This window comes from Apaloderma vittatum, unplaced genomic scaffold, assembly GCF_000703405.1.
Source record: "Apaloderma vittatum isolate BGI_N311 unplaced genomic scaffold, ASM70340v1 scaffold4789, whole genome shotgun sequence".
NCBI lineage: Eukaryota > Metazoa > Chordata > Aves > Trogoniformes > Trogonidae > Apaloderma > Apaloderma vittatum.
Window position 1 is genome coordinate 20,633 of NW_009735657.1, and position 15,012 is coordinate 35,644.

General features: G+C 39.4%; 1 protein-coding gene across 1 annotated transcript in view; it reads right to left on the reverse strand.

Annotated features, from left to right (window-relative positions):
* LOC104279377 (protein unc-79 homolog) overlaps positions 1-15,012 on the reverse strand; it is a gene marked incomplete at its 3' end in the record, with an annotated part of 72,690 nt that overhangs the window by 19,471 nt on the left and 38,207 nt on the right. The window contains 8 exon segments of the mRNA XM_009876645.1: positions 1-604; positions 2,154-2,306; positions 5,330-5,492; positions 6,313-6,495; positions 9,683-9,768; positions 9,771-9,968; positions 12,452-12,517; positions 13,564-13,743. The exon segment at positions 1-604 is cut by the window's left edge and continues 19 nt beyond it. Coding sequence (XP_009874947.1) covers positions 1-604; positions 2,154-2,306; positions 5,330-5,492; positions 6,313-6,495; positions 9,683-9,768; positions 9,771-9,968; positions 12,452-12,517; positions 13,564-13,743 — 1,633 coding nt within the window.

The following is a 15,012-nucleotide window of genomic DNA, read 5'->3' on the forward strand; positions in this document are numbered from 1 at the left end:
CTGTTGCTTGTATCCTTAGAAGTGAAGTCTTTGGAGCAATCTTCAATGCTGAACTGGACCAGCGGAGTTGTGCTGAGGCTGAGTGCGGAGACATTGATAGGAGTTGATGGAGATGACAGAGCAGTTTTGCCGGAGATCTCATCGTTCAGCTGGTTTATTGTTTCTTCTTCTTCATCACTCTCCACTATCCTTAGGGGAGGAAGTGGTTCAAAGACTAAAGAGTCACTGTCTGAAGTGGAGAGAACTGAATGCTTTTCCGGACCAGATGTTGAGTCAGAGGACAAATCTATAAGATCTAAATCTTCCTTGGGACCAGCAGGTTTAGCCGGAGAGTCCACTTTCACTTCATAGGTTTCCATGCAGTTCAGCCTAACTTCTGGTATGACAGGTCTTCTTGTTTCCTGGAAACTCTCTGTACGAGGAAGATTTTCTTGTGTTTCTGTATTTTCGGCTTTAGTAGAAGAATTCTGCCGAGATCGTCCATAATCACTCTGCCTGTGTATGGCGTAAGCAGCAGGGACAGGTGGTTTGTCTAAGTCACACCGGTCTATGCAGGACTTCCTGCGATGTTCATCTAATGAAAACAACAGGGAGTCTGCATTCCCTATATCAAGAGATTTTTGTTTTAGAGAGCGCAGTTTTTTTTTCTGAATGCTTTCTTCTCTCACACAGCGTAGAATACTGTCTTGTAAGGCCCCCGTCTCTCTATATTCAGCCAGCTCTATTTCACCTGATTAAAACAGAAAGAGCTAATACTATCTCAGTTGCAGACTTCTAGCAGATATCTTCAACTTTATCTCACAATTCAACGTGACTGGCATTTCACATACAAACCTAGTATTAGTCCAAATTGTCTAGATCTTGTTTTAACCTCAGAGCCACACTACATAGATTTTTACAGCCATCAAACACAGAAAATCTTACTATGTAGGTAATAGGGTTTATCTAAATTCTATCCAAATTCTGCTCACCCTGAAGGTAGACTTATGCATTGAAAAGAAGACGGCACAAACAAGTAATTTTTACAAACACTTGGGATGGCTGTATTAGGCATGAGAGATGAAAGAATTAACTCCGAAGACGTTTCAGAATAATTCTGGACTACAGCTTCGTGAACACCAGTTGGACATCAGTGTCTATTAGAGTACACCTACATGTTATTTACTGCAGGAAAGTGGGCTTTGAATGGATGCTTCTAATTCAAGAAGCAAGGGAAGCAACAGCCACCAGGATGTGGCAGCACAAGCCTGAGATCAGACCCGTGTTCAGAGAAGTTGTGCCCCAGCAATCCTAGACTCCAGCAGAGTTTAGCAAATATTACACCACACAGTCACACCTCCCCATCCTAGGAAGGAGCAGAGGGAAGGCAGATATATTTGCTGGTACTCCACTGCATTGGTGTTTTGCTATGTGAATACATTCCTTGAGAGCATTTTAAAAGGTTATCCCTATTGTTATTATTAAAGACATATATTCACATAAAACACAATATTTCTGATCAATTTTATCCCCATATTTCAAAATGCTCCACATCAATCACCATGAAAAAAAAGCAGTGAGAAAAGTTAAACTAGATACCTGTTCTAGTCAGAACCATTCCCCTCCATGCAAAAGCCTCAAAGGGAAAAAAAAAAAAAGGCAGGTGGGTAGTCATTGAAAAACTCTTTAATTTTTTTAGGGTGTTCATTTCAGAAACCTAAATTTGAAAATAAAGTCCTTCTTGTTTTTTGAAACCACCAAATGACCCTTTTCACCAATGGAAATCATAATATTTGCAACAGCAACAACAAATCTGCTTACCCCAAGGTCCCACCTCATAAAAATAATCAATTTCTGGTGAAAAAGAAATTCAATAAAAATCTTCAGCCCAATGGTGGAAGAAAATCACAACAAACATTTTTACATTAAAAAGAGCTTAAAGCTTTAGAAAACAACTGCTGATTTTAGGTATTTTTATTTTGGAGTGCCTACTCTGAGATTCCTGTAAGAGAATCCATTCAGGGAAATGAGGAGTACCTGCTCTCAAAGTCAGACAGAATACTTGTATTCAAATTAGGCAGTGCAACAAACTCTACAAAGGAAGGTGGTAGCTTGAAACCCAGATTAGGAAATTGTATTTCTGCGTGACTTTATACCAACAAAACAATTCATACTTCTCTGAGCATTCATCTCAACTGGTTGATATTTCACCATTTTGCTGCCACCAATTCTTTTCAGTCTTGCAAAGAAAGTTTGAGATTCTTTATTGCAAGGTCCAGTTGGTGTATCATGAATATCAGATTCATCAAAAACACTGTCTTCCTCTGCTGGAGAAAGAAAAAACTTTATTACTCTTAAGGGAGTGCAATTCCTTGAATGAAAAGCTGTCTATGTAACAAAATCTCAGCGAGTCTCACATTAAACTGGAATTGGAAAATGAAGAATCATCTGAGGTTTGCAAGAAAATTTATATCCCAGGTATAACTTTGCCATTCTTGTTACATCTTGAATTAACGTCAGAAAGGATAGAGACAAATGAAAAACGAGATACAATGCGACAAAGGCGTACCAAAGCTTTTACCATTCTAAGCTGATCTTTTCTACTTCAGATAATACAGATTCTTTAGATGGAAGAAATACAACAGAGTGAACACTGACTTGAGTAAATAACTTCTACAGCAGTCAGTGAGAAATGGTAAATTGAAGACTGAAATTAGTACAAGAACTGCAAGGTCAGTAACACATCAGCAAAACAGAAAAATGAGAAAGGAAGAAATAGATAATCTTGGGAAGCTGGTAACAGTAACAGAATAAGACCTAACAGTACGGATTATGAAATTGCTGATTTAAGCAGTAAGAGTAAAACATTATGCTTTAAAATGAGGTCTGCTAGTTAAAAATAGTAGAGAGAAACAAAGATCCAAAACTATCTATCAAAAAATAACCACATCACTTTTATGAAATGGCTGTAAAAAAATAAATAAAAAAGGAAAAATCTGTATCTATCATGTTTAGTGATTCATCTCCAAGGAAATAAGAAAGACAAGTGGGACAATAAAGAAATCAGAGCACTTGAGAGAAGAAACAAAAGTTTCCCTTGTTTATTCTAGCAAGTAAACATGGGGAGGAGATGCATTTGGTGTCTAGGAGTGAAGAGGCAAGAAAGCCAAAGAGTTAGAATGGCCAAAAACTGAAGACTCAAACTGGATGTTAATATTTTTAGCTTAGAAATTGCTGGGAACTTTATAGTACATGTGAAGCTCTGGGACTGGTACCTAAAAGCATCAGGGATAAGATACCTAATTGATATGATGAATCCAGAAAAAAACAAATCCAAGTTGATATTAAGAATTTATACAAGAACTGGGTTTAATAAGTTAGGAGATCACTTTTAATGTCATATCCTACATGTCTAACTTCTTACCCCTGGCAACAAGTGCTTCTCACAAGATTTATCACCAGCTCTAGAACAGTCTGTACACTTGCCATGATCCCCGCGATAAAGTTTGGCAGAAAAATTAGGAGAAAGGTTCAGTAGTGGGAAAACCCACCTTTAGCAGAGGGATTCTTGCTGCCTAACAATGAAATCCTCATTTGTGGATCACCTAAGCACCACCTGGATGATGAGAGCAGCACACACACTACGTGACCAGAGACTACACAAGCCTCCTCAGAGAAAGGTGGGAAATGCTTCAACTTTCCAAGTCCCTATGGGATTATATTGGCTGCTTCTTGCAGGTGGAAGAAAACTTTTCTAAATCCTCTTTTTTTCTACAGCACTTCAATAAAGGATGAGATTCAGCCCTACAGTTAAGTCAGCATTTGCAGAGTAAAATTTGCCCATTTATGGTCTTTTACTTCTTCACCCAAAGCCCTTCTCAACAGCTTTGCAAAGCAAGTAAATATTATTCTCCTTACTTTAAATATAGAAAAACAACGATGAAGTGAGACACAAGGCCACCCAGGAACACCAGGTTTCTAAACCTAACTTGGTACTTCCTGTGAACAGCAAGCTGGGTACTTAGGCACCTCACTTTGTCTCAGGCACATCTCAGAATCAGTCCAGAAACTGAATGTATTTTATAAATGAATTATTACTACTCTTGGCGTTAATAAGCCATTTGGAATTAAATCATTAACTCAGCCCAAAAAAACCCCAATTTCATAGTAAGTCCACAGTTATCTTAGCCCTCCTTTGGCTATACAAAATGTCTATGTGATTAAGAATATACAATATATCATTTACAATCATCCTAATATTGCTTTAATTTGCTAGAGCTGAGTAATAGGATCTTCAGTTAAAATTTTATGTCCCTGTTTTGCTGGGTATCTCTTCACGAGCAACAAGTAGGAAAAGATGAAAAGGTAGTGACATGCATAAAAAGAGTGCTGCTTATATTCTTCTGCGAAAGAAAAGATTGCTGCATGCTAGGAAGACTGAGAGGGAGGATGTAAATAGCAAATAAGCAGCAAAAAGGCAAAACAGCTGAGAGGCAGCCATAGATTAACATCAAAAGGACCCGCCAAACTTTGACCATACTTATCACACAAGCTTCAGAATTGTAAGGAACTACACTCAGTGACAATCCGTTAATTCAAGTCCCAGGTTTACACCAGTTCTCACCATCACAGTACCTCTGCTACAGCTAGCGAGCACACAGAGAGCTAACAACAGCCCTTACAGCACACTTTCAGGGTTGAACCATTCTCTCCTGCCTTTAGACATCCACATCTGGAGGTGTTTAAAAGACAAGTGGACGCTGCATTGGGGGACATAGTTTAGTGGGTTGATAGGGCTGGGACAAAGGCTGGACTTGATGATCTTCAAGGTCTCTTCCAGCTGCAACTATTCTATGATTCTATGAACATATATGCCTGTATATAAGCTAGTCAACTTCAGCTCCTTTTACAGAGAAAAGCAACCTATAGACCGAATTAATCATTTTTTCTTGTCAACATCAAACATTTGCTACTCTGCCACATTATTGCAAAGTATAATCAGAATGTGGTGTCACAAGCAGGCTGGTCGCACACTTTGTGTGTGGGTATGATCACCTAATATTGTCATAGAAAAGACCGAGGACTATCCAGGCACAGTGACTGAACTACTAAACCTAAGGTACACTCCCTCTGAGAGATGTTACAACTGCTGTGCTATGCTTAGCCTACACAGAAATTTTTAATTTCTTTTACTATAAATGGCTATAGCTCATCAGTCAAGTCACACCTTGGACTTAATTCTGAGTACTGTGCTCTAGAATTCAATCCACATTTACCCATCTAACAACATCAGTCAGATTCAGTGAATTAAACCAATGACTATCATATAAATGAGAGCGCTTGAAAGTACCTTTTTCCTTCTCACTGTATCGGCTTATGTTACTGTTGTCACTATACAAAGGACCAGCAGTTGCATGGGGCTTGCAGCTGTGATACTGAGCATTGAGGGTATTGACTGTGATGTGGATTAGGTGAAGTACAATCTTGCTGATTTCACAGTCTCTGTAGGGGTACTGTTCAGTGAAAGAGAAAAACTTCAGCTTAAAAAATTAACTTTTCTCCTTGGATAAACATTTAGGCAGTAAAACAAAAAAATTACAAGAATATTGTCAGCTGGATGCCCTTTGCCTTCCTTTGATCATAAATTTCTGCATCACTAGAAGCAGGACTGGTTTTGGCTTTGTACACAGAATTACTTAAAAAAAATAAAAAATCCCTATGAGTAACATTCAATGTATTGTTTTCTTGACTTTTGTGTGACAAAACTAACCATTGATAATAATGCAAAAGGTCGTTTATCAGAACTGTTCACCAAATACTCCATTTCAATCAGCACATTATCACAAATTTCTAGTGTTTACACTTGTGTGCCCTATATACCTGCTAGAAATTTGTTAAGCATATCAAAACTATTAACAGCTCCATTTTAGTGCATAAACATAATACATTTAACAACAGTTCCTAAAAAACATCACTCAACAAAAGAATGTAGCTGTTAAGCTGATCCTGCACATTTAAAGTTACTGGGGTTTTTTTAAATAGTTTCAAGTTACGTGACATACTCTTCATTGGAACTTTACATAGCATTTTCTAATTTTCAAATCTGTTATTTTTTTCCTCAGGTAACCATGTGAAAGACAATACAGATAGCAGAAGTACTAGGACAGTGGCACAGATGAATGCCTAACTACTTCAGACGCTGACACTGAAGTAAATAAATCAAAGTGTTCTTTACAGTTCCTTTCACTTCCTGCACAGTTAGGCGTTCTCTTAACAAATTCCAAATCAAAACATAAATCTCAATGTGGACAGTGTTTTTTTAGGACTGCTCACCTTATAGAGAATGACAAGCAAAGCCTTTAACCACATCTGCCGAATGTGAGGTTTGAGGGACCAGAGGGAGCAGCGAGGAGGCTGCTGAAAGTAATGCCTGAGCTGAGGACAAGTGCAATATTTCAACACCTGCACCACCAAGGGAAGAAGGTGTTTTCCCAGATTGATGTTATAGTCCATCACCTGAAAAGAATATTAGCACAGGAGTTCGTTCACCAAAATCAAATCCACCAATATTGAAAAGCGAAACAACTCACACAGTTAAGGTACTAGTTAAGTGAAAAGAAACGGACATTTTTAGGCAAGTCTCACTACCGTTTAGAAACTTGCCACCTGCTTGCCACATTCTCATTTATCTAGACATGTAAAATGAAACAAAAGATGTCTTCCCACAGCCTTTCATCCTGCATAGTCTGTATTTTAACATATATTGGCAAGTTCATAAAATATATTATGCTGAGATATCCTCGTATTATAGCACAAGTCGATCATGCTACAACAGCATACCTTCGTATTAGGCATACCCCATGTGTAACATGTAAGATGCAATTATGGGTTTGGGGGAGTTGTGTATTTTGGTTATTTTCCTTTTTCGTATTAATACGGCATTGCCAATTTTTATTCTTCTTCTCATCAGGCTTGCAACATTAGCTGTTGGGTTTTTTTAAGCGCCATGTTCCGGAGTCAGGCAATAAGAACCCCACTCTTCACTACAGCAAAGGTAAGAGTGTGTCTGCATTCTTCACTCTCTGACACCCAGGAAGGTAGAAGAGCAAGCCAAGCAAATGACAGCACAGCGCTCAAGACCCAACACGTCCCTGCAGTGTGGGCACACTTAGTGCGCTTTATCAGGAGCCCTCTACATCTGAACAGGCACAAACATCAGTTTCACCCACATCACCCATTTCCTTCAGGTCTGTATTTCTTTTTTTTTGATTTAATTTTTATTAGAACAAGGGGATCAGCCTAATTTAAAAAACACAGAACTTGTCTCTCAAGTTCCTTCTGACTAGAAGTTTTTCCCGGTAAAATTCTCTAGCTCAATCTGCAGTTGTCTCAAATTTTTGTGCTGCACACAGAGAGGTAAACGGTGACTCCCATGCCTATCCTTGTAGGGTTAGCCTGTCGAACAGATGATGTTTAATCACCAGATATGGTTCTATCCTGTGATGCCTTGTCTCCTCAGGGCATGATGCAGTTCTACAGAGAGCACGGTCAGGAAAAGACTCATCCGTACAAGGAAGACAGAGTCCTGCCTTAACACAGCACGTACTATAAGGCAGACACGTCTTAAGACGAGCAGAGTCATTTTTTAAGTTGTCACAAGAACATGAGGAATAAATGACGTTGGGAACGCTGAGCAGAGCTCAGGCTGGGGCGCTGCGCAGAGCCCCGCTCTGTGACTCCCCGGCGCCGCCAGGCTGGGACAACATTGCCACCGTGCGGGGCAGCACCGCAGCGACTGCCAACATCCAAACTCGGCCACCTCTGATGCTAGGGGGAGAGAAGGCGGCATTTCATGCTTTCAAAGATTTCCAAACACTCAGATTTTACAATGCAAAATACTAAGAGGCATTTGATCTTTTTTTTTTTCAACTGACCATTCAACCAAGCTTAAAATCAAAATCAACACACCAGCAAGTCAGCCCAGCTTCATGGATCTGATTAAGGAAAGCAAATATTGATGACAAGGAGAGAGTATAACTGAAACAGGTCTCTTAGGAGCTCCATACAGTTTTAACTCTGTAAATGTATTTTCAGCTTGAAAAGAGCAGTTCTCTTAAGAGCAAAGGTGATTCCCAATGCAAAGCAGCCCTGCAGCTGAGAAAATAAATCCCCCCACAAGGTAAAGTTTTGATATCTGCTAGATGGAGAGAAGTCCTGGCCTACCAGAGTTCTCAGGCTCCATTTGATATCAGGGGAGCCAGGATTCAACTATGAGGCTTTTTAAATAGAAATAGTGAATTCAGCTATTATGAGACATTTTAAAGGCAATAGAGGAAAGGCCTGGGCTGATATTTAGAGTTGCAGTAAGTAGTACTTCTGAAAATCAGGTCAGTCTGGTAATCCAAACTTGGAAAACACATAGAAAAATGTGGAAGATACTGTCCTGTGATTTAAACTGCCATTTCCACTCTCAATACAACAGTAACAGACCAAAATCTCCTTTTACTTAAACTTTTAACTTAAAACTGTACAAATTAATACACACAGCAATGGCACTCCAAGGCAGTGGACCAGGATGTATTTACAGCTATCCAGTTTGCATTATGTTGCCTGCTGAAACATGGATACCTGACTTCTCCATGACTGTGAAAGTTCATCCAAGTATTTACATTACAACTGACTTCAAAAAAATCTCCAATTCGAACACGTGAACCAGAAAATCTGGGTAAGAATTGCCAATACAGAAGAGACGAGGATAGCTTTGAGCAATGTTTGAAGTTTAAAGTGGGCATTTTAAGAACTGTGGCAGGGTGAGATCTGAAATCACGCCCCTCCCCTAAAGTAATTCTTTACAAGACACTGTGATAAGGAGAAATTATGGAAGTGATGCTTCACTGTAAATAAGAATAATACTCTGCAAGTGTAGGATGTTTCTCAGTCTAGCATCACGAACTGCTGTGCCAGTAGGAGTTAACTGAGCCTTAGAAAGGCCTTGTGAGGTAGGAAATGATGGTCCTCCTTACAAAATACAGAAATAAGACACAAGGCAAAAATGTGCTCGGTCCTTTTCATAGCAATATAGGCAGAAGTTCATGGTGGTGGCACCACTCCTTAGGAAAGGGAGAAGAAAGTCTTAGTGCATTCTAAGGAAGCAGGAGAATGAGTCTCCTGCAGTCAAGAATGTCAGAGTTTACAGACCATTAACACAGGGAATCAAGCAAGAGCACATGGGGCCCCAGGTCTTCCTGAATGGGAAAGAAGGACAAGAGAGGTGATACAAGTAAGGCATTCAAAGGCTGGGGAAAGAGGTCAAAGAGGTTTGGAGCAGTCTCTAATTTTTCATACAGTAGTAGTATTCGCACACCACACAAAACCATTATCTCTATGTCAACGACGCAGCAAGTTTAGAGTACTAGTAGGAAGTTATAAATTAGTGTACTTCTATTTAACTATTTACTTTTTAACTACAAAGCAAAAAAACGAGAGAAAGCACTTAATTAGGCTACACAGAGCCTTCTGAGAGTAAAAAACAAGCAGCCATCCTTGTTCTCAAATTCTTTCACCAACTGAAGGGGTGTTAAGAAATTTGAAGTAGGATTACAACACTCAGACATTATTTTGGCACAAAGAAGGTTGGGCTACCACCATTTCAACAACAGACAATGAGAAAAGGCTGCAAGAAGTACTAAGTGCCTTCACCTACTTGTGCTATTCCAGCAATAAAGGCATTAAAGCAGGTGGAAACACGCATTTTCTGTGGTGCAATCATGAAGCATCCTTCCTGCTGAAAAAACCAAGCAGGACGTACAGATGGCGCTTGACTGTGTTGAAAGCTTTAGCACTGCTGATGTCCGACTCAGCGCTGCTCTCATCCTTTGCCATGAACTTCATGAGCACAGTAATGAGCTGGTGGACAGTCTGGTGATCAATCCCAGCATCCTCTGGCAGCAGGTCTTTTATTGTATTATCATTCTCTGGGGAGGGCTGTCCTATTGGCACAAGAGAGACATTGGTATCAGACACTGGATAAGACTGTAAACAGGCTACAGAACACACCAGATTTTTTTTTTTTCCCCCCAGAGTTTATTGCTCCATTTCTGCCCAAATACACGTGGTGAAGTCGCAGGAGATAGGCATGTTCTGAGGACACTGTTCTGCTGCTGCCTGAAGCTCAACAACACAGTAACACCTTCTGTGCACATTCAGCTTTACTTCTCAGCTTTTCCCTGTTTAACAGAGCTCTTACCTGCCCATCCCACTGCATTTCTGCCAAACTGAGCATTCTTAGTCCTTCACATCTATGCATTGACAGAGAATCAAATTCCACCACCACCAAACTCTCATCTGGCACAGTTTTCAGTCTTTCTCAGCAAATGTTAGTGGATATTAGTCTTTGCCATTGGAGGATGTAAAGATGGCAAAGGAAAAATGGAAAAAAATCCAGCAAATAATGATTAAACAAATAACAAAGACTACCCCCCCTTCTAGCATTGAGCCCATATTTCTCCCAAATAACCTGGGCCAAAACACAGGCACTACAATTCATTAGATATTGGTACATTACGCATTGTGTCAAAATTTGGATGACTTTTTTCCACAGAAGACGCCTAAGATGTGGTTGATAAACACCGAATGGATATAACCAGTCAGTAATGCTTTGGTGGGAATATAATCACGTGAGACGAGAGGCTACTTAAGAAGCACAAGGAAGCCTGGCTATCTCTATCCAAGCAAAACAGACAAACTGCAAATAACAGTTGCCAGCTGGGAAGTATTTTCATACCTACATATTTTTTAATACAGTATTTCCAGTTACTATTAGGACCATTTATCCTTACTAGAATTCTCTAGTAAATGCCTTTGGAGTTACCCTCTTCCATTTCACCCAACTTGTATGGCCTTTATTCAATGCTTACCAGTTCCTAAAGATCTACGTTATACTATCACTAGGAATTGAATTCATGAAAAATAGAAGCTATTTCACACATCAGCATATATCAGATTCTTTTTATTAAGTAATTCTGAGTAAAAGCATAGCTAAAGCACGGTAAAGTATATTATTCCAACATGTTATATTTTAAACCAGTTATTTAAATTAAGTAAATAAATAGAATGCATGATCTATGCATTATATGCAAAATAAATAAAAAATATTTCTACTGGGATAATCAATACAGGGAACAGAAAACATTTTTACAGTATCAAAATGGGGCCATACATGAAAAATTAAGCTTTCATTACATCATTAGTTTTAGTTTGTTCATTAAACACTGTAACTGTTAACAATTAACTTTCATTGTTATTAAAATATATTCTGATGTATTTTCTGATCTGTGCTTAAAAATTTGTTTAACAGTGAATAATTGAGATAAAGCAAGTTGGTATGAAGCAGAATTATAAAATGATCTACTTGGCTTCACTTCAAGGATAAACCCTTTCTAGTTCTTATGTTTGTAAGAACAGCTTAACTTGAAGTTTACAGAACAGACACTACAAACAACATTAGCTCAAACTATAATCTTAAAATTGCTCCTGCATGTCTGTTTGGGTTACTAGCTAGCAACTAATATCCACTTAGTCTGTTAGTTATTTACATGCCTTAGGCTTGATGTAAATTCATAGCTATGTATTTATAGCAAATGTTAAAAAATTATTTTAATATTCTAATTTACCCATATTCTCAATATAACATGCTATTCTGACAACTCCTCTGCTGGTACAACCACATCTGTCTTAGGTTCTTCACCACTAGAACTGCCATGTCTGTAATTTTTAAAAAATTTTTTGAATAATTTATATTTTATTGGGTGAGAAAAGAGTTTTATTTTGCTGAGCATGAAAGAAGGTTGCAATTCCTATGGTAGATGAAAACGAAAACTGGAGAGGGGGAATTTTCAGAATCATTTTGGTAAGAAGAAATCATGAAGTTCATACTATACCATGCTTTCTTTTCCAAAATGGCATTTTTTATATTTATGGAAACCTTCCTTCAAAATGAAAATTCTCTATACGATCTGTTGCTGGGCTAAGATTTTCAAATGCGAAAAGAAAATATCAATAAATTCTGAAATAATTAGAATCAGAATTCTAATTTACAGTACTAATGATCAAAAGCATTCTGTCTCCAAAACCTGAAGGTCAAAGATTAGGCTGAACATAAGAGACCCATAGGACCAGCCTACTAAAGATTTATTTGGTGCTGTGGGCAATGAAAAACAGGAGGGAGGCACTGCCAGCATAGCTGACTGCCTTTGAACAATTTCCTTCCAGCCTCGCAGCACTGTTTACAACTGGGAGCAGTTTTCAGTACAGAAAGAGCGCAAAACTTGAATTTACACCTTCTGGAACCACTCACTGTCCCTTTTAGACAACATCCATCTTGCCTAAGTTTATTTCATGAGTCAGCAAGAAAGCCAGCACTGGTGCCATCTTTTTCCTGTTCCTTCAAAACAGCCCTGCTTGTCACACCCACCTGGTGTTTGCTCTGGTGTTCCTCCAAGTGCCGGAGCAGACTGCTCGTGTCTGGTCAAGCTCACAGCTTAAAAAAAATAACCAAAAAACAAGAACAACTCTGTTTAAACAAGCAGTACTGACACCTTGTACTTCAGCATATATTCAGTGCTAGCATATTTATATTCATTTACTCATGTGTTGTTTTCAGGCAGTGAGTGCAACCATGTGAAACGTGTCACTTCTGTGCAACAGTTTCTATACCTCTACCTCCATATATGCAACTTGTGCAACAGGTTCTACCTCTCTAGTTTTCTCCATCATTTGGTTTTCCTTGTACAAGAATCACCACACAGAAGTCCTTATGTAGGATCAGAAATTGGTCAAGAAGGATTACCCAAAAGTCCCAAAATACAGTGGCCTTTGTTTTGGGGAAAAGAGACTACCTTTTAATTTAACAGTTCACCAGTACCCAGGTTTGACCATTTGACCAGTTCCTGTTACATGGGTTGGAACAATATGAATATAAAGTCTAATCTATGCTTGTATAATTCCCTAAATGAGAATGCAAAAGCTTAATTCTGCTTGGAAATGTATCTGGTACAGCATTCCGTACAGGCTTATGGTTTTCCCGCACCTAGCTCCTCCTATACAAGCTAGCAAGAAGGATATGTTGTACAGACTTTGATTTCTTAATGGAATTCTAAAGATATCCAAAAGCTCAGTGGAGACAGTTGCTTTTAAGATTTCTAGCATATGCTTCATGCACTGATTAACAATCACAATTAATACATAAATTAGTAATGCATTAATTTTTCTGTAAAAACTGTATCTATTTTAGACAAAAATAATGTGTATTAGCAACAAACCAAAATTAAAGTCTATCCACAAACTAGTCTTGGAGCATTTTGTTCTAGTATTTTAAACAAACACAGCACAGACATAATGTTTGTCTATGCTCTTTGTCAAAGTCACTAACTTGTCATTACTTAAATAATGCCCAAATCAGTCAGAAACCTAGATTTGCTACCCGAGTTGAAAAAATATTGACAATTCTAATGTGTACCCAGCAGGGGATACCATCCTAAGAGAGAAGATACAGGCGTGTCACAAAAATATAAACAGATACTCAACGAATTTTGGTGGTTAAGGTTTCTGGAAGGGAGAGCGCTCTCTTTGACTCCACTGGTCCCTTCACACTGTCCCTCAGGGAACGCACACTCTTCTGACGATTACGTGCGAAACGAGCCCTCTTGATCTTCCACATTGCTGCATCACTGAGGTTGGCGACATTTGTCCGGACAGCAGTGATAGCTTTGCAAATGCAATTGACCAAGTTAGGATTCATTCCACAGCATGGTGAGGCTCTAATGCTGCCAAGTGCCAAACGCAATGGGCCCCACGTCCCACTCAGGTCAAGAAAGCTTCGCATGGGCTCAAGGGGTCCATCTGCAAGGTACTCGCTTGCATGCTCTCACTCTGAAATCCATAAAAGCCCAAATGGCATGACTGTGTTTAAAAATTATGCTGTTCCTTATTTCTTTAAAGACGGGACAAAAGCAGGTTCGAATCTGGATTTCAGACTAAGGGAGCATGAGGTACCCTCTACTTAAATGGGCGGAAATCTCACGAGTACGGATAACATTTAGTGCACTCGTACCCAAACATGGCCTCCAGTTTTGCCTCACTGTTCTCCCATCCTGCCTACAACTATCATCCTGCATCTGAACAGCACCTCTAAAACTCTCACTGTGACTGTGCATTTCCAGTGGTGAACCCAGCAGTATCACTGCATGTCTTAATGGGGTCACCAAGACTTTTCCATACTCAAGTCTACAGTGCATTCAAATCCTATGAGTTTAATTATGTGAGAGACTAAAGCTGGTGAGCCCGTATTTTGCACTTCTGTCTTTGAAAAGGCTGAGAGAAAGGCTAAAAAAGAAACTCTGAAAATACCTTTTGTATATTTTAAATCGCTCCCAAGTACTAAAATGTAAAAATATGGCCTCGCACTTGCAGCCAGAGTTGCAAGGAAATAGTGCTGAGATCCTCTCCTCAGGCCACAGCAGCATTTCCAAGCTTTAGATCCAGCTACTCACATACAAAGAAGAAAATGTATCTGCAGTTCCGCCCATCTCCTGTAGGGATGCAACAGCAGCACGCAGGCTTCTTTGGGCACTGGGCAACATGCAGGTGGAGGAGGAGGCATTAGGCTGCTGAGAGAGCACATGCTGTCCAAACAGCTGTCCCCACCTCCTCCAACAAATCAGATGCAACTAGATCTGCCTTATGGGCCACCACTTGGGTAAGGAAGTTTTTAATTACTCAGCATGGTAAACAATCATGCACAAATGTGTTTTTAGCCTCCCCTAGTGAATGGAGGGGGACAAACAGGACAAATTTCTACAAACGTTTGTCACTGCAGGAATAGTTAACTGAGCACCGGCTCTAGGAGCCTGTGTACCTCCTGTGCTGTGCCCCACACATTTGTCCGGTTTTCAAGGGTCATACAGCTCCTAGGGCCATCTCTGTACTGACCATACTACAGACCATGGAACCAGATGCATTTCAGCTGAGGCTGGC